Source organism: Epinephelus lanceolatus, chromosome 13, assembly GCF_041903045.1.
Source record: "Epinephelus lanceolatus isolate andai-2023 chromosome 13, ASM4190304v1, whole genome shotgun sequence".
In the NCBI taxonomy this organism is placed as follows: Eukaryota; Metazoa; Chordata; class Actinopteri; order Perciformes; family Serranidae; genus Epinephelus; species Epinephelus lanceolatus.
Genome location: NC_135746.1, coordinates 43836342 through 43857058, shown reverse-complemented (window position 1 = coordinate 43857058; position 20717 = coordinate 43836342). Strand labels below are relative to the sequence as shown.

Genomic DNA, 20717 nt, shown 5'->3' with positions numbered 1-20717 from the left:
TAGGACGCCCACAATTTAAATTAATATTCAAACCTTTCATCTGTATCTTAGTAGCCAATAAGGCTGTCCTATCACGTCCACGCCAATTAATCTATGACTTAAGGAAAGGACAACTCTGCTGCAGTAGGCACAGGTGTCTGGCAGTAATATACCTACACAGCGGAGTAGAGACTAAGATTTGGAGACAAAGAAGCCAAAATGGAGACAGAGGACAACGCTGTCAACAGTGAAAATGATGAAGAAAAGACGGAGGACGAGTGCCATGGCCGTACCTGGAGGAATTGTTCATGTACAGAGGGAGAAAAGGAGACAGCGTCCAGATGCAGTGCAAACTTTGTTTGACCTCTACGGTGATATCAAGACTTCAGCATCTAATCTCAAAAAACACATTGCGGTAAGAGGTTTTACTACCATACTTGGTAACACTTTACAATAAGGGTCCCTTAATTAACGTTAATTAATGCATTATTATGCATTAATTAACAGTTTAATAATATTTAAATAACCATTATAATGTATTAAACATTAATTAACATATTAGTAAATGCATTAATAAGCAGTTAATTAATGCCTACTGCTCAGAGTTAATTAATACATTATTACACATTAGTAAAAGTTACATAATGTAATTAGTTATACTTATGTATGCATTACTTAGTATTAATTAATACATTACTTAATATATTAGTAAAAAGTTAATAATGTCTCTAGTAATCATTTACTAAAGGTGTTTATTTGGAGTGAATAAGCATTAAGTAACAGCTACCTAATACATCTACTAATCATTCACTAATGGTGTACATGTTAGATGGATGGGCATTAATAAACAATTATTTAGAGTCTTAAGTAATCATTTACTAATGCTGTGCTGTGTATGTCATCAGGTAGCCCTGACCTAACCTTAAGTAGGGTATTACTTAACATTAGTAACCTGACATAAACCTTAATAAATGTCTAGGAGTGCCTTATAAGCATTACTTAACCATAGTTAACCATTACTGAATGCTTTTTGGACCCTTATTGTAAAGTGTAACACATGTATCCCTTAGGTAACACATTATAAATGCTTAACTGCCTCATAAGCATTACTTAACCATAGTTAACCATTACTGAATGCTTTTTGGACCCTTACTGTAAAGTGTAACACATGTATCCCTTAGGTAACACACTATAAATGCTTAACTGCCTCATAAACATTACTTAACCATAGTTAACCATTACTGAATGCTTTTTGGACCCTTATTGTAAAGTGTAACACATGTAGCAATCACATATAAAGAATTTTACACATTTTATTTAAAACAGAATAAAACAGATTATCACAGATAACATCTCAACTCGCACAGAGGAGAGCTTTGAACAAACATGAACATCTCTTATTTAGTATCATGACAATATGGTGAGGGGGCATGAACATAGCAGCACAGTGTGTGTATGTGTGCGTTTATGCTGCAGAGCCCTGTTTACCCTGCCTGGAAATGTCCGCTCCTTGTCGATCAGTCTTCCCGCTCAGTCAGTCTAGCCGTCTGTCTATCTACCTAATCTGTCAATCTTCCTGTATGTCAGTCTACTTGTGTCAGTCTACCCCTGTCAGTTTCCACACTGTCTCCCACCTTTCAGTCTCTTACTGACCCCACCGTCAGTCTCCCCACTGTCTGTCTGTCTGTCAGTCTCCCCACTGTCTGTCTGTCTTGTCAGTCTCCCCACTGCCTGTTAGTCTACCTGTATTTCAGTCTCATGTCATGGAGTAGCCTGCCTAGCGGCCCATGTTGATGCTTTCCTCCAAGCCACGTGTGCCACTCAATGACATAAAGGTGGTCTATGAGCAGCTGCTCAGTGCGGTTTCCCCTTAATCTCCATACTATCTCTTTATATGACCTCCATGCCCTTTCGATGTGCTGGGTGTGGGCCCCTGTCTCAGCATTGACATAAGCAACACTGTGATTTACTGTGAAATGCCTGTATCCCAGCTGCGGCAGAGCATTTCGATAGGCTCGCCACTCATCACTGATGACACATGAGCCCCTTTTGACATGATGAGCTATGAGTGGCACCAGTTCCCTCCTCCCCCTCTTCTCCACCAAGCGAAGCACCGGCTTCCCTGACCGTCTTTGAGGGGGCTGCCCTGGCTGTCTTCGTCCTGGCCACCTCCGAGTACTTTGCACCCCCAGCATCCCGAACACCCACTTCCTCCGCTTCCAACCCCCAGCCATCCTGCCCCTTCCATACTGTGTTTTGGGAAAAATGACAGAACAAGAAACAAGAGGTTATTAACATTGTGTCCGATAAATTAATAATGTTAGCGGGAATAGGGGGAACTTCATTTTCATTAAAGGTGCAATATGTAGTTTTAACAACTGTATATTACACTGACAGCCACTTCGACATCAAGTTGACAAATCTGACTAGACAAAGTAGAATGCAAGACTACCATGGAATCCAATAGTCACATCTGTCCGAGTCAATATGATCACTATAAATGGATGATTACTATAGCCAAATTTAAGAGAATTAAGAGAGTTTCAATAGGAATGATTCTGTCCCATTCTGTTTTTCATCACTATAAGCATGAACATTATAAATGATGGCCTGCTGTTTTAAATAGGCTTCTGTCGATCGGCAATCAGATCGTTTTTCTGCAATTGAGAGGACGATCAATGATGGGGTTTTTTCTTGCCGATGTTATTATACACATACACACATGCTGCTACAGCTGTGCAGCGCCACATCCATTGTGCTTTGGCTCAGCTGATCGGCACTCAGACGGAGGTTAGATCTTGCAGTTTTGAACTCTTTTTATACACACAAAGTACAGCCAAATACCAGGCTAAAAAATACAGTATAGATCTCCACATGTGGACGGTGGACCAGAGCATGTGAGGGAAGTGAAGCAGGTGAGAATTTCCTTGCTCCTTGCTCACAGACCTGTCCAAAAAAAGCAGCGTTGTACACTTAAACCCAAACCTGGCATCGTCAGAGTCCAGTAGAAGTTCTGTTTCGGGTCTCTTCCCTCCCACAATTTGAACAATAATTGAATCAATTACATACTTTTCTATAACATACAGATCCAGCTAGAAAACAAAGTGCTTGTGGGTCTGGCATGGATGGCCCCGGAGCGAAATTGGAGTGGGATAGAGCAGGAGTGCTGGTCCAACTTTTAAAATAAAAATCCTCACCCTGCTCCCCGCTGGAGACCGCATACATGCACTGCGCCCAACTTTTACTGTTGCGCTTGTATTTGGTGCCTCTTGCATCTTCAATTGGTAAATGTCTTTGACATAACATCTAAACTCTTCTTTCTAAACATATTTCTGATAATTGTAAATGATTTTGTAATGTTTTACCCCAAAATTCTGATCAAATTTTACATATTGAATCTTTAATTATTATTGAATATACTACACATTTATTTTCCACATTAGTGACGTGGTTATAATAAGTCTCGTTTCCAGACTCTAATATTTCAAATTGATTGTCTGGGGAAGTTCCGCCTCAATTTTGTAAAAATAAGTGGGTGCCTGGGTGGAAACGTTTTGTGAGTTTTAAAAATACAGTGTTGCAAAACCAACCAACAGTGTTTTAGGGTGGGCCTTTCGTTTCTAACATTGCTGACATTTCTGGTCATGCGGATGCAAAGCAGAGCTAACCAGCCATTGGTTGAGGATGACAGTCTAACACAGATTTTCATTTAATTTCATTTATTTGTTCTGCCCATGGAAACATTCAAATTGTACCAAAGGAAATATCAAACAATTGCATCTTTATCCATGTTCAGAAAGGAGCAGGAAAAAGAAAAATCTTACTTTACCTGCCTTTTTTACCTATTTTACCTTTTATGTCTGAAGTGACTCTCATCTATCACCACGGAATGCCTCCTTCCCCCCATTCTCTGTCCTTCTCTCTGACGCAGCCTCTCCATCGCTGTCACGCAGACCTCCCTCAGTTGCTTTGCCATTCTTGAGAGGGTTCTGGAGGACCCAGCAATGTTGTCCATCATGAAATCAAGCTGGCGCAACCTCAGTCCTTGAGAAAACCTTGAAATAGCATGAAGTAATTTCAGTCAAAACCCAATGACTAATGTAAAGTAAAAGCCATAAATTTATTTAGTCTTACTTAAAGGTAATCTGCCACTGATTTACTTAGTGTAGTGTTGTCAACAACATTAGAAATATAGACAAATATTGCCAAAGTTAGAAATCTCAGTATTGTGACAACACAAGCTTAGTGGGCTACACACATCCAAACACCAAACAAAATAAATGTATTATTAGTCAAACCTGTACACAAATTTCATCCAGTTAAACAGAGCCACCCTCGATCTTGTGAAAATCGACTTGTGTTGAATAGACTTCTTGCGCTTGCAGTTGCGTCGCTGACACCTCCTGGAAAATACAATAATTATTGACAGAGATATAAATTAGCATAGCTAACAAAGTGCATGTACAGGTATGGGTAAGAGGCACTAAGCAATATCAAGAAAACAATTATTTGCTTAATTTTAGACCGATTTCCAATCGCTCTGATGTGTTAAAAACTTCACACATGTAGCTATGATACAGGAGGCTTGGATACATTAAAAATGCCAGTTTTACTACCCAAATACTTTATGTTAACAGCAGTTTCCACGTTCTGCTTGTTTGCATGTTCTACTCAAATGCAATATGTAATAATAATAATAATACTAATACTGATATAATACTGAATAATAATGCTGACCAAAAAAGTTATCCCACAATGTTAGCTAAAGTTACCTACCATTCAAATCGGTCCACGGAGGCTATCTTTTTCTTCAGTTTCATTTTATGGTGACACCGGTTGCACTTGACCTTCCCTCTCAGTATTTTTTTCTTTTGGAGCCATTCAATTAGTTTGAGGTGTTTCTTTGTGTTTTTTTTGCCTTCTGTCAGCTCTCTCAACTTGGTTGCTAACTTTAACCCACGCATGCTGTGCTCCTAAAATGAACCGTGCAGCTAGGTGGATGGATATAATGTTGGGCTATCCTGTTAAAAGTACTGTCCGTCCTGCCAGAAAACTCTACTCCTATAAGGCAAGCAGTTCGACTGTTCCCCGCGATAACTCCTGAGTTCCGGTGCGCGCTAATGCTGCGTTCATGTAAACTCGGAACTCTGGATTTCCGCATTGAAAACTCCCATTTCTGTTTTCAAAGCGTTCCAGACATTGTTGTGTGATGTCAGACAACAGATTCTCGAAGAAGTCTCTGAATTTCCCGAGTGGGAGCACCAACATTTGGTCGGTGCACTTTTTAAAGTAGGAGGTCGGAAAAGCCTGAGTTCCAAGTTGGCTTGAACGCAGCATAACTTTTAATTCGCGTGCACTGACTGCTCAGACGCAGCATCCAGGGTAAAGAAGCACGACATGTGTCTCAAGATGGATGAGCTTGACATCTCACCTCCTCACAGGACCAGGCTAAACACAGAGAAGAAAAAAGCAGAAAAAGGAAATTCTTCTGGAAAACATGGTAAGATTAATACGTTTAACAGTTAACTCTTAATGTTAAATTTATGACACTTTTTTTGCAAAGTTCACAATTCAAGTTGTCATAGCAAATACATCATTCTGACAAAATGTCAACTTTGCAAAAAGATGGTGTCATATTTGACTGAGTGACACTTCAATAATAGAGAAGAAGAAGTTTATATTGGAACATTTCAAAGACTGACTTCTCAGTCATGTAACCGAAAGGGTGTGTAGAAGCTAATACTTATAGGCCTACACCTAGTAGAGGCTGACATTTTTTTGGGAATCTCTTGGTGGGAATCAATTTCACTAGTCATCATGGGATTGGGATTGGGATGGGACAGGATTATTTTTGTGGGAGTGGGATGGGACAGGAGTGAAAATCCACTCCCGTGTCACCCTCTAACACCTATCCCTTTACCTTACAAAAATAATACAGCAAAAGATAGAACAAATTTGAAATTATTACTTTCATATCAGTAAACTTAAATTTCAGCCCCTCATTTTAGAAAAAGATACTCGTCACAAAAAAAAGAGAATCACACTACACACAAATCTGAAAGTAATAATACAGTATCTGTAAACTTAAATTTCACTAATAACATGGAATGATGTATTTATAATATTAATGACAACATTCATCAAGATTCCTTCATGTGCTCTGTCATGTCTATGATAGTGTCATGTCAGTCTCATCGCCCTTCAAATAAAATGTTACTGCTAACGTTAACATTAGGGAAGGAAGCTGGGATACACACCATAATTTAACCAGTCAAATTTAGATAATTTTGGAATTGCTATGTTCTGTTCTAAATAGGTGATAAGACTACAGAGGCCCCAACTGCCAAAGCTGCCATGGACACCCTGAGAAAGGAAAGGGACAAATGGAAAGCACGTGCTGAGTTCCTGGAGGAAAAACTTTCAGATGTCACATCAGAACGTGATATTTGCAGGACTCAGCTCTCTGATGGTGAGTGAAGATTCTAGGCTACTTTCAGGATATTTGAATAAAATGGTCTTGGTATATTAGAACTGATATAAAAGAGTGAGTGTGAATATGGCTGAGAGAAAAAAAAAATCAACAGAGTCCCCACACACACACACACACACACACACACACACACACACAGACTGTGTCTGTGTTTATGCACCTGCATAAACATGCTATTCCACTCATCTAATAGGTGAGCAGAGGCTTTCTTTTGATCAAGAAAAAACATCAATTTTCACACACAAATACCAAGACCATTTTATGGTGTTCAGCTTTATTATTGCTATGCATTTTGCAAGGTAACAGATCCAAACCTTCACTGAAACTTGATGTGATGAATCTCTGCTGCCCCTGCTAGTTTTGGGGGGGTCACCAGACATAAAACCTGTTTTCCCTGTATTTTGAAGGTAGAGGCTTAGATTTATAAAAATTAAAAAAAATTACAGAATAATTACAAAAGAATTACAGTATATCAGAAGAATTACAGTATATCAAAAATATGTGGTTATAATGGGAGTCAATGGGGCAAATTTGGACATGAGGGTAAAGAGTGTAAGTTTTTTAAATGAACTCTCATTGTTCCAAAAACAATAATGCATCAAAATCAATGTTATCAATTATTGAAATAGTCAATGTTGTAATATCTTCATCCCAAATATTCCACTTTGAACCTAATATTTGAAAAATATTGCATATTTTGTGATTTTCCCATTGAAAAAAAAAACAGGGGTTGTAAAAAAAAATTAAAAAATTATAATAAACTTAAACTTAAATATTTATTTATTACATTTTTATTGCACTTTTATGAGAGGGTAGTCAATGAGGCAAATTTGGACATGAGGGTAAAGAGTGTATATTAATATTATTAATTTTAAGGGATGCTCGGGGGGTTAAAGAATGATGGGTGTGTACGCTGTGGGTGCAAAAGTTGTGTCATAGCTGTGTTTGTTGTTGTAGGTGTTTGTATACAATAAGCAATCAAGCTGATGTAATCAACTATCAGTCCTTGCATCCATAGCTTTGACAAGTCTCAAGGGGGCTCAACAGTCCAGAAGAGAAGACAGTGATGATGAAGTGATGGGGCATCTGAGATGCAGCATGACAGTGAAGACGACAGTGAGGACGACTCTGAGTCCAGCTCTGATTCGTCAGAGAGTTCCGATTCATCGCCGGACAGAAAAGTAAACATCGCTCTCGCCAGCGGGGTATGTGAAGCATATTTCTTGGCTGGCTTGAGCTGTATGTGTTCTGTCTGTTGTCCCTACAAGTAGATCAATCACTCATCACACACTGATAGAGAGGTGTACTAGAAGGACCAGTACGGTCCAAATCAATGTTAATTTCCAAAAATTATTCACCCCAAATGCGTCCATTTTTATTAAGCATTTCCCCCTCCTTTTCTCCTAATTTAGTCTTTGCTAATTCCCTGTGTGTCATGGTGTTTCCTCACTATCCATGTACCTTGTGAGTTGGTGAAGTTGTGCCAGAAAACCCCTTTCTACACTGCGTTGAGGTGTCATATGGGATCAGTGTGTCCCGCGGAACATTGAACATTGACAGTATAATACAATGATTGTGTTTTTTCTTCTCATCAATCTCATGATTCAAATGATACATTCCTTCTTGTTGTTATGTGTTTATATTAGTTGGAGGACCAGGTGATGTGGTGAAGTACAAAGAAGTCCTTGCCATTTTCCAGATGGGGAAGAATATGACCAAATCCTTCAAGAAGTATGGAGTAGACAGACTTACTATTGTGAAGACTGCAGCGATTGCCGAGCTCGCAATAGCTGCTCCAGAAGAATAATCAGAATGATCAGGTGGAGGGGGGGGGGGCAGTGGCAGACTTTGCTAAAAGATGCGAGGAGGTTACAAAGGCCAACCAAGTCATTTCTGCTACAATAAATAAAATGAAGGATGATAGAAAGCTCGTGCGCATAACAAAGAAAGTTTAGACTAACAGACAGTGGGAAGACAGATAGATAGACTGACGGGGGGGGGGGGGGGGGGCAGACAGACAGTGGGGAGACTGACGGGGGGGGGGGGGTCAGTGAGAGACTGAAAGGGAGGAGACAGTGTGGAAACTGACAGGGGTAGACTGACACAAGTAGACTGACATACAGGGAGATTGACAGATTGGGTAGATAGACAGATGGGTAGACTGACTGAGCGGGAAGACTGATCGACAGAGAGCGGACATTTCCAGGCAGGGTAAACAGAGGGCAGCCTGGGCTCTGCAGCATAAACGCACACATACACACACTGTGCTGCTATGTTCACGCCCCCTCACCATATTGTCATGATACTAAATAAGAGATGTTCATGTTTTTTCAAAGCTCTCCTCTGTGCGAGTTGAGATGTTATCTGTGATAATCTTTATTCTGTTTTAAATAAAATGTGTAAAATTCTTTATATGTGATTGCTTCAACTACATTTCAACTAATAGTGGTTAAGTACAGCACAGTGTTATCTAAGGGATACATGTATTACACTTTACAATAAGGGTCCAAAAAGCATTCAGTAATGGTTAAGTATGGTTAAGTAATGCTTATGAGGCAGTTAAGCATTTATAATGTGTTACCTAAGGGATACATGTGTTACACTTTACAGTAAGGGTCCAAAAAGCATTCAGTAATGGTTAACTATGGTTAAGTAATGCTTATGAGGCAGTTAAGCATTTATAATGTGTTACCTAAGGGATACATGTGTTACACTTTACAATAAGGGTCCAAAAAGCATTCAGTAATGGTTAACTATGGTTAAGTAATGCTTATAAGGCACTCCTATACATTTATTAAGGTTTATGTCAGGTTACTAATGTTAAGTAATACCTTACTTAAGGTTAGGTAAGGGCTACCTGATGACATAGGCATTAATTAATTAACTTCTTATTAAAGGGAGATTTCGGTTTATTTCAACCCATCTCCTATCGTCCTAAATTTGGTTCAAGTGACTAGTGACATACAGATAATACTTAGCATGTTAGCCGTTAGCCTAGATACAGCCGTTAGCCTAGATACAGCCGTAGCGTCAGACCTGTTAAAACGTAAGTGAACAGGCATCCCTTCAAGTGCAAAGTTAGTCCACTAAACAAGCTTTTTTTCCACAAAGACCGCCTCATATTGTTAGGATAAATGTCAGAGAACATATAGAAAACGATATGTAAATGTGTTGTCTTACCTTACCGGTGTGCTGCCATGTTTATCCCTCTAGCTCTGCTTTCCAAAGCGCGGCCAAAATATATCTCGCCAGCTCTAGATAAAGGATCCTGGATACTAACGTTAGTCCAGGTGGAGGTGTCTCGTCCTCGGTCACATCCAGACCTTGAAAATAAGGCTGCAACCTGTCCCATTCGTTGCAACAGAGGCATTCCTCTTCTGTGGGCACTGGGGCACAGCATTCACAGGTACACCACCAATCTCCAGAGCTACGCAGCCTTGTGGCAGCCATTCCTCCTCTCTCGTCCTCTAATGTTACCTGTTGCGCCTCTCTCTCTCTCTCTCTCCTCCTCCTCCTCTGTGCAGGCGACTGTCCGGTTCTGCCTTCCAGCTGTTGCTGCTTGTTCAAGCATGAGATCGCTGCTTGTTCTCGCGATATTTTGGCCGCGCTTTGGAAAGCAGAGCTAAATTGTAAACAAACATGGCAGCACACCGGTAAGGTAAGACAACACGTTTACATGTCATTTTCTATATGTTCTTTGACATTTATCCTAACGATATGAGGCGGTCTTTGTGGAAAAAACCTTGTTTAGTGGACTAACTTTGCACTTGAAGGGATGCCCATTCACTTGCGTTTTAACAGGTCTGACGCTACGGCTGTATCTAGGCTAACGGCTAACATGCTAACTATTATCTGTATGTCACTAGTCACTTGAACCAAATTTAGGACGATAGGAGACGGGTTGAAATAAACTGAAATTTCCCTTTAATGCATTTACTAATATGTTAATTAATGTTAAGTAATACATTATAATGGTTATTTAAATATTATTAAGCTGTTAATTAATGCTTAATAATGCATTAAATAATGTTAATTAAGGGACCCTTATTGTAAAGTGTTACCCCAATACTTGTATGATTTTGCTTTCTTATTTTTCATGTGTGTTAAGGTTATTAGTTTGGCTAAGATAAGTCTTTTTTTTTTTTTTTTTTTTTTTAAAGATATTTTTTGGGCATTTTTTGCCTTTAATGGACAGGACAGTTAAGTGTGAAAGAGGGAGAGAGAGAGGGGATGACATGCAGCAAAGGGCCAAAGGCTGGACTCGAACCCGGGCCGCTGTGGCAACAGCCTTGTACATGGGGCGCCTGCCCTACCACTAAGCCACCGGTGCCCCTTGGCTAAGATAAGTCTGCAAAGATATTGTCACTGCCATTGGTTTGCCTGATATTAAAATAAGACGGAGCTAGCTAACGTGTGCATGTGGGTGCATGCATAAGGGTCCATGTCATTGGTCCGACAGCCCATTAGTCCAACGGTCCGCGGTGCTGAACGGCTCCCGGCGGGCGTATTTCTACCTTGATGGTGCGCCGCGACCGGCTCTGGGTCAGCTGGGAAAGGCTTGAGGCGAAGCAGGCTTACAGCTTATGTGTTTGTCACTTTCTTTTTCTTTTTTTTTCTTTTTTCTTTTTGTTAAAGATATTTTTTAGGGCATTTTTCTGCCTTTAATTGGTAGGATAGTGAAGTGTGAAGGGGGGAGAGAGAGTGGGAGAGACAGCAAAGGGCCACAGGCTGAAGTCGAACCCGGGCCGCCGCGGCAACAGCCTTGTACATGGGGCGCCTGCTCTACCACTAAGCCACTGACGCCCCACTTTCTTTTTCATTTTAACCCACACCATGATCTTTTCCTAACCCTAACCAAGTGGTTTTTGTGCCTAAACCTAACCAGACCTTAATCACAGGGCATCATGATGATTTTGGAACGGACTTCGGAACAATGGGTTTAATATGGTCGGAACAATGGGATGTCGGACCAATGTGCTGTCGGACCAATGGGCAGTTCCCAATGCATAATTGAGCTACAATTCTTAGAAATGTTTTAGCTTAATATTTGGACAACCACTGTCATTACAATAAATTAAATCTGTAGTCCTTTAATACTCACAGGCCTACATTCAGCAGGCCTATATTTTGTGCTAGAGTGACGCTATGTTATATGAAACATTAGCCATGAAAATTAACCATGTCATGTTAGCTTGTCAGTAAGGGGGGTAAATAGTGCTCCAAATTTAGGCTAAGGTTTAGCATGGAAAACAGGGCACGAGCAAGAGGTCCCTTGTTCTCTTACTTCAAGATACCTGAATGAAAATGTTTTCGTATGATAAGCGTTACCCCTTTACAGACACATCCACTTCACTCTAATCCCTTGCAGTTTTGTACAAAACCCACATGGTTATTTTGCGTGCGGTATTCATGTAATTTTGCCTATTCTATTTTATTATTCCTGCATACTGGGGTCCTTAAACAGTATTACAGTTGTTTAAATTGGGGCTGACTGGAAAGCTGTGACTCTTGTGGAGTCAGTGAGCCCCGTGTATTCATGTGTGTGCCATGTGTTTGCACTCTTGCCTCATAATAGTCATATCATTGCAGTAATTTCACTGTATAAGGCGAGCTGTTTTTGATTAAAAAACCTGGCACACAGGTTCCCAGCTCTCAGTTGACATATAGCATTAGAGCCCAACTGATGTATCAGTTGATCAATATCATTGGCCTGATATTGGTCTATCACAGTGACATGGATCTTAATCAGTATTGGCTTATATGTTGCCCGATGTTTGTTTGTTTTTTTAACAGAACATAATGTGGATTGTTTTTATTTGTTAGCTCTATGGGCAGCATTTTTTGTGTATTTGATCCCTTTTCTTAATTTAGTTATACATATATTTTGCTCTCTTTGTTTTTTAGGACCTGACTGATACTGGATTTTTTAGGCTGATACTGATAAAAGGGAGTTAAAATATTTAGATACTGATACATTGGTCGATACTCTTTTTACAGATAGTGTACAGATTACAGAATTTAGAATATATATATAATTTTTTTTACAATGATCCTTTAAAATTGGTTTACGCTTGTAAATAAATACAGCAATATATCTGCAAAGTTTAACCAAATTTACCACTCTTTCATACTATGCTAAACAATCAAAGATTAGCTCAAATTGTTACTCTGGTTGAATGATTTTTTAAAAATGTGTTTTCCTTTGGTGTTAATCACAGTGATGTGATGAAGTAATGTTTGAACCTGATGTGTGATAATATTTATCTCTACAGAGGAAACATCCATCGAAGATTGAGCAGTACCATGACATCACTGTGGCAGCAATGTCTCGTTATCGAGCCACACAGCCACAGCCACAGCCACACCAAACAAGTTCTCAGCAAATAAACAAGCCAAGTTACCAGACGTGATGTTGAGAGCTGCAAACAAACGTGTTCCACAAGCAACTGTTGACAAGATTGTCATCGATTTCATATGTGAGGGTCTACAGCCATTTGCAGTGGTAGAACAGCCAGCTTTCAAAGAATTGGTTACCACATTACAACCTCAAGTCAAAGTCATCTCCAGACCCACTGTCCGTGCCAGAATCTGTGGAGCTGCTGATCACATGAAGAAGACTTTGGTTGCAGCATTGGATAAAGTCAAATTTGTTGCCACCACTACTGATTGTTGGTCAGCTCATCAGAAAAGTTACCTTGGGGTCACATGCCTTTGGATAGAGGAAGAGTCCCTGGAAAGAAGATCTGCAGCACTAGAGTGCAAAAGATTGAGAGGGTCTCACACATTTGACATGCTTGCTGGTGCTTTTGATGATGTTCATTGTCAATACAAGATTAGAGGCAAAGTTGTAAGAACCACAACTGATAGTGGATCCAACTTCATCAAGGCCTTCCACATGTTTGGGGCACAAAATGATGCAGAAGAAGATGAAGATGAAGCAGACCCAGATGCTCTTGACCTGACTGACCATATTGAATACCATGATGCAAATGCGATGCTTTGGAAACATCAGCGATGTGCATGTCACCTGCTAAACCTTGTGGCAACAACTGATGCTGCCCTGGCAGAGAGCATGAATTGACATGACTACAAGAGGCTCTCCCGTGCAACCTTTGCAAAATGCCAGGCCATTTGGAACAAAACTGGCCAGTCTCATTTGGCAAATGAAGTGGTAGAGGACAAGTGTGAGCTACAGATCATTCATCCCAATGCAACACGGTGGAATTCAACCTACCTTGCCACTGAAAGGATAATACGCATCACTGATGAGAAGGGGGAAGATGCCATCAGGAGCATTTGTGAGGAGTTCAAGGTGAAAATGTGAGTAAAATTGGACACCTACCAATATGGTTGCAAATTTTGTGCATTTTCCTCTCTTAATAATTGAAAAGAACACAAAACATATTATGCTCAGTTTAAATTTTATTTAAACAATTTTAGCAGCACATTAGTAATGTGAAACATTAATTCATGAGCACAAACAATTTGAACAAACAATAATAAAACAATAAGGCTCTCACTTGAAACAGCTGCTCAAGCCCACCTGTCTTTATTCAGCAAATAGGGCTGCCAAACACAACAATGTCAAATGTGGCACCGTTTCTGCCATTTTTGGACTAACAAGGCAGACCAAAGCAAACCTTTGCCCTCTGGAGAAATGGTACACAAAACATACATTATTGGTTCATGAATTTTTAACCGGCTAAATTCTTAATGGCAATTAATAGATTAAAGGACCAGTGTGTAAAATGGGTTGAAAACAGTGACATCAGTGGTCAAATTCTAGATTGCAGGGCTCACTTGCTCACCCCTCCCGTTGGGTAAATGATGGTGGCCTCGTAGGGACAAAAAGCCTTGCGCAGACACGAGTTTTTCAGGAGTAGGTCTATCTAGCGATGAGGTGAATATTTATTTAGAAATCTAAACCATGTTACGATATTGTCACGAGCAGGAGACCAGAGTAGCGTTCAGGAAAAAGGCCCGTTCATTTGAGCACTCCAAAAACTCCGGTAACACCCCAGGGGGTAATAGACTCCGTCCCAAACTCTGACTCTTCTAGCGTAACACACACACACTCCATACACACATACTCGCTTACAGTACCTAGCGGGTACCCTCTCCCCTCTCTGCTCCACCAATCTCCAGCCCGCACATTGACTGACAGCGTAGCCTGTAAACAGAGCTCAGTTGTTTATTTAGCCTAGCAATATCTCTGGACTATAGTTGCTGCAATGGACGACTTTGAACGCGATTTTGAAAAGTTTATTGTAGCGGACACGGATCCAGAGCCATACTTGTTTGAGCCGGAGCATACAGATGAGGAAATCTATGTGTTGGATGCTGAGCGGGCGAGAAGAGAGGCTGAATCCTCCGCTCCCATTTTGCTGCACAGAATGGGATTCGGTGCTATATCGTTGGGGAGATATATCATCAGGAGGAAAAGTGCTGCAGAGAGTGCATCACAAGGAGTGAAGTTGCGTCTTCTTTTCCTCGCAGATGACGGTTCGGGTTCATTCTCTCCTGTTGCCTGGTAAGTGTGGTCCATTCGCAAACTTTATAACTAAAAAAACTTTTCACTACTCTCCATCGACGAACTACTAACACTCTCTGCTGTTTCTTCCTCCTTCCTTCTGCTGTCTTCATTGGTTTATTTATACACACGAAACGCGTTCTCTGGCTGGCTGGATTGTCCGCTCGGGCTGCCTTACATACATGGCGGTGCAAGATGACAACCTCTCTAAAGCAAGGCTCTATCTATCTATCTATCTATCTATCTATCTATCTATCTATGCATAATTATAAGGCTACGAAAACCAAACGAATTTTATTTAATAGCGTTTATACACATGTATAAACATATTAATGGGTAGAATATTCAGATTCAGATTTGACAATAAACCATGCCAAATATTACACACTGGCCCTTTAATAATTAATCACATATAGATAACATCCCTATCATCCATGTTTGCAGTCTATCCCTGTTATAGTCATGGTGGGCTTTGTTGTTGTATCTTACAGATTGAGTCCTGCAGAAGTTGCATTCCTAAGGGAGTACTGTACCACCATGAGGCCACTGGTAAAAGCTGCCAGTAATTCAACAACTACTGTCCAAACTTAGCAGGCTGGAGACATCAAGCAAGACATGCGTGCCACTCAGAGCCCTGCAAAATGGCCTTCAAAAGCGTTTTGGACCGATGATGGAGGATCCAGAGTTGGCTGTGGCTGCAGTCCTCTTACCCAAGTTCAAGACTTCCTGGACTGACAGAGCAGATGTAATAGCGGCTGGTAAGGCCAGATTTTTTCAAAGATTCATATGATCCCATTTTTGTGTATTGTTATGTTTGAACACTTGTATAAATGAGTATACTTAATAACATCTCACCTAATAGGTTGTCAGTTATTGATGGTCTGTCCTTAATACTAAAGAATCCTTTTTGTGAATTAGCTGATTTAAGTTTGTGTGTTCAGGAATCTTCACTGAAATTTAAACAAAATTGTAATTACAGCCTTGAAATACATCAAACAACATCTTGAAACGACGGAGCATGAGAGTGAGGATCAGCAAAGAGAGTCATCTGATTGTGGCGATACGGGGGGGGATGGTATAAGAGGGTATAAGAGGGTCTTCAGTCAATCTGGTTAAATTGTACACTTCAACTATATTGTTGCCAACAACGCCACCTGGGGAATTTCGCCCCAGGAATTACTTTTACACCAAGTGCACCTTAAGACACGCAAGTTCGTTTTACTCAAGGCAGATATGACACGATTCCTTGTTTCTAAAAAAAGGCATATGCTTTATTACAAAAAGACAATTTAAAACAATAAAACACCAGTTACACAGGGGCAAATAAATGGGGGACTAAACTAGGGCTGAGGCTTACCGGGGTGAAGAGGCTATTGATGGTGTGGAGAAACCCCAACCAAAAATATAAGCACCCAGACACTCGTGACAGTCACACACGCACACAGTGAGGAGACCCAGAACCCAGGGGAGCACAGCACACGAAAAGGGGGGGGAACCCCGCCACCAGGTCACCAACACCACCACCGGACCTCAGCAACTAAAAAGGAAACAAAGGGGAAATTAGTGGGGTCACACCAACACAATTCAATAAACAGAAATATCCTAAACAAAACAGGCCATTGGCAGGCAATATAAATCATAAACTAAACAAAAATACAAACTGCCAACCGCCAAATAAAGAAAAGACAAATACTGAAAAAAATTAATCCTCTGCCCAAACAAAATATTAAAGCCGAAGAAATTAGGGAAATCAGACAAACAGGCAGAGGGAACTGAATTCAGTAACCAAGAAAACAAAACCAATCCACCACAAAAAGGGTTTAACCCCACTCCCCAGTCGAACTTCGTTAAAATTGAGTTAATTAAATGGTCGGTAAAACATAATACCAAGGCGTACAACGCAGGCAGATCAACCAAAACGAGTAGACAAAACAGATTAAAGCAAAAAGGAAGTCAAACAACAAAAGCTAAGCAGCCGCGGTGAAAAGCAGCAGCTGTGAGAAACAGCGATCCAAAAGCAGCCGCAAAAGAAGCAGCAAAAAGCAACAAAAAGAAAAAAAGCAACAAAATGAAAAAGAAGCAGCGAAAAGCAGAAAGCAAAAAAAAAAAACAAAAAAAAAAAACAAAGCAGCAGCGGTCCCCCGTAGCTGGTGGCGATGTGTCCCTTTAAACCCTGGCCGCAAACCCGGTCAGCTGGTGCTGACGTCACTCACGCACCATTGGCAGGCGTCGCTCACGCACCATTAGCAGAGGGATCTGAGGACCCGATAAATTTATTGTCTATAAATTTCGCATGTGCATACAACAATTGGGAATGCAGGAAGCTACATACCAGTTAGCATGTCGACCAGTATGACACACACACCAGAGGAAGAGGGAGAGGGTAACGCGCAGCTACCGGCGTCCACCTACAATCAGGCTATTGTTAGCCGCAGTCATTATCAGCTGTGTAACAGGCAGAGAGGGAGACACTCACCACAGCAGGCCATTTAGGTGACACACACACTAGCCTGGGAAGCACCAAGTCAGCCACTCTGCAACACAACACAAAATCATTAGCTCCCTGCCACATGAGCCGAAAGCAGCAGGTGAGCAGACAAGCCGCGTTACCTGTCCGAAGCAAAACGTCCGGCTCGGAAATGACGTCACCCGTCGGAAGCAGCGAGAGAGAGAGAACTGGCAGGGGGGGGGATCGCCCCTTTTATAGGTGGGTGCGCCTCCGGTGGTTGGCTGTGCCATTGCCAGTTAGGTATGGCAACCCACAGGTCTCTATACTGCCACATGATGAAGATGATTTTTTCTCCAGACCAGTCTCCAGAAGGCTGCAAAGTCCAGCTGAACTTGATGGTTATCTTGCTTGTGCCACAGACACCATGGAGCTGCTGCACTCCTTCTCAGCCATTAAGAAGCTCTCTCTCAAGCTGAACACAGCTCTGCCTGCCTCTGCTGCATGTGAACGACTTTTTAGCTGTGTTGGTCTACTCTTCACAGCCAAACGAAGCCGGATAGACTCTGTTAACTTAGAAAACCAGCTCCTACTGAAACTGAACAAAAGGTTCAGAAAGTGAAGTGTGACAGAAATGCTGGTATGTCTAAGAGTTTAAGACACTTACCTGCCAGCTGTTCGCAGTGTATTAGGAAAAGTTTAAACTGTTCTATGCAGGTTCAAAAACATTTTGTCATTCTTTTAACAAACAAAATTCCTGCTTTCTATCTACATTTGTTTACAAAACAGATTGCCTTAGTGTCATTTTTCTATACATTGTTCGTCTGAGAAATGTGCTTTGAACATAGATATTTTATACAGGTGAATCGAATCAAATGCCTGCTATTGACAACGCAATAAAACATTGGTTAAAAGTAATTAATACTCTGAGTAGTTTTTGAGAAGAGTACTTTGTACTTTTACTTAAAGAAGCAACAGACAGCATTTTTGCCTATATATATCATTATGAAAATAATGTGGGTTGCACAGGGTAGTATACACAGTAAAATCAGACTATCAGCGTTTACATAGGTTACTTAATGGCTTTGCAATCTTTGCAATAAGCTTCTGCCACCGGGGACGAATTTTTGTGGAAAAAATCTGCTTTACGGCAGGAAATGCGTCATGTATTGCCAAACTGGTCAGTCAGCCAATCAGGGACTGGAGCTGATCCTTATGAGGAACTGGCCGGGGGATGAGATAGTTGAGTCAGGAGCACAATGGCAGACGGACAAAGTCTGGAGACAAGTGAAAAATGGCCTAGCAAAAGAAAAGGAGCTCCTCTGTCTGAGGAGGCAAAGAAGAGCAAAAAGGAGAGTGATAAAAGAAGAGGAAAAACAAGAGTAAACCTCAGTCAGGCATTCAAATAATGGAGGGAGCTCCGTGACCAAAGAGGCTTCAACACCGGTGTCCAGCTAGCTTTCTTTCTAATGAATCAGTAAGTAACACGGCTAAATGTTAGCTAGCCGAGAGAGGACTGTACTGTACTGGCTGCTAGTTCATTCCTAGCTGGCCAGCATCGCAAATTGCCGCAACCAAGGACCAGGTAGTGAGTGTTGGTCAGCTGACATCCTCGTTGCCATTCTACGGCAGCCCTCAGACAGTGATTACCCCCACCCCCCTCGCCGCTGCCACCACAGCTACTGGGCACCCAGCATCTCCGACCGGGAGAAGTGAAGTAAAATCCTCTCCTCCGCTCCCGTTTGTCTGGTGAACGCCTCTCCTCTGTCAATACACTCTGCCAGCAGTTTAATAATATTGATGCCAGTTGTAACATTTAAATCTTTTAGTAGTAAGCCATGTTCTTAGCGGGATAATGTATAGTGAGCCGGTGACAGTTGAAAAATAACTCTGCTGCTGCGCGTCGGGGTTCCATTCCCCTGTCAGGAGTTATTTTTCAACAGTTACCGGCTCACTATACATTATCCCTTACGTGTCTACTGTTGTTTATACTGATACAGTTAATATTGGTATAATTTACTGAGTTGTTTGTACTGGTACTGTGCATTCTGGTATAATTATTTGCATTACTATTTGTTGTTTTTTTTTTAAATAAATCTGATAATTGTTGCTCGGTCTCTTTACTCATTTATTTAGTATAGTGTCCACACACCTTCTCATTCTACATATACATAGAGGTATATCGGTGGCTTTACAGCCTACATTTTATTGATTATCTCTGATCCCCACAGGCAATTTGGTCTTTGTGACAGTAGGAGCAACACTGCTGATGCTAGGTGGCGCCAAGCTAAAAAAAAAAACCTTGAATCCTATCTGTTGCCTCTTTAAGTATTTTTTAAACACCAGGGGCCTCATTCATAAAGCTTTCTTATGCACAAAACGGGGCTTGAAAGTGGCGTACGCCACTTCCCACGCAAAGGTTGTGATTTATAAAAATAAACTTGGGGGGAGAATGTTCTTACCTGTAAGCAAACTCTGAGTCATGCGTGTGCACACTTTGGAGACACTGGGTAGTGGCGACGCAGACGGCGAGGTGGAGAAGTGCAGTCAGATTTTTATTGATGTCTCACACAAATTTAATGTCATGCTATATCCACCTTAGATCCACATTATCATTGAAATTAAATCCAGCAGCCTTATTGTGCGCTTGGAGTGAGTGATAATTGTTTCATAAAATCATTGTAAAATCCAACTGAAATCCTGAATTGAAGTTCTTTCTAAATACGTATTTAATCCGCACTGCCTCTAACGTCTCATTGTCCACTCTGTGAGCGCAGGAGGGGGAGAGGATGGCGCGACTGCATGGAATGTATTTATTTATTTAGCTAAATATTTCCAGTGCATTTATCATGTCTTGAAATACAGCCATTAAGCACAACCGTTACACTAATTTCATCAGCCCGAATTTGCTGTTCATGACAAAACCGGCACGAAGAAACGTGTTCGCCTATTACACTTTAATTTTTGAATTGTATTTCAAATTACACGTTGTATTTTGGGACAGGGATACCACTGGTTCATGCTGTAATTCAGGCCGGGAGTCTGATCAGACTAATTGCCATAAACATATAAATACTGTGTGATTCTTTATGTTGCACATCAATGTGAAACATCCTCAAATTTAAAAGCAACACATTAACTACATGTTGGTAAAGGAGTAGAAATATTTGGTGTACCTTTAGATCAGACCACTTTTTTTTTTTCCTCTGTCACTGTCCGTGCAGTCCCACAGACACAGCTGACAGCATCAGCAGCGTTGATGTGTTGCCACT

The 20717-nt window shown here is 40.9% G+C and overlaps 1 protein-coding gene and 1 long non-coding RNA gene across 2 annotated transcripts; both read right to left on the bottom strand.

Annotated features, from left to right (window-relative positions):
- Window positions 1-1413: 1413 nt before the first annotated feature.
- On the bottom strand, window positions 1414-4799 carry LOC144466492 (uncharacterized). Its single transcript, XM_078173552.1, has 6 exons — window positions 4756-4799; window positions 4278-4382; window positions 3831-4034; window positions 3049-3052; window positions 2149-2228; window positions 1414-2109 (listed from the first exon to the last, which is right to left on the bottom strand). The coding sequence occupies exons 1-6, from the start codon at window positions 4797-4799 to the stop codon at window positions 1719-1721; spliced, it is 828 nt and encodes a 275-aa protein (XP_078029678.1). The 3' UTR covers window positions 1414-1718.
- Window positions 4800-16717: 11918 nt separating this feature from the next.
- On the bottom strand, window positions 16718-17990 carry LOC117253102 (uncharacterized). Its single transcript, XR_013493182.1, has 4 exons — window positions 17610-17990; window positions 17476-17533; window positions 17332-17407; window positions 16718-17255 (listed from the first exon to the last, which is right to left on the bottom strand). It is a non-coding gene; the product is annotated as an uncharacterized LOC117253102 (long non-coding RNA).
- Window positions 17991-20717: the final 2727 nt, after the last annotated feature.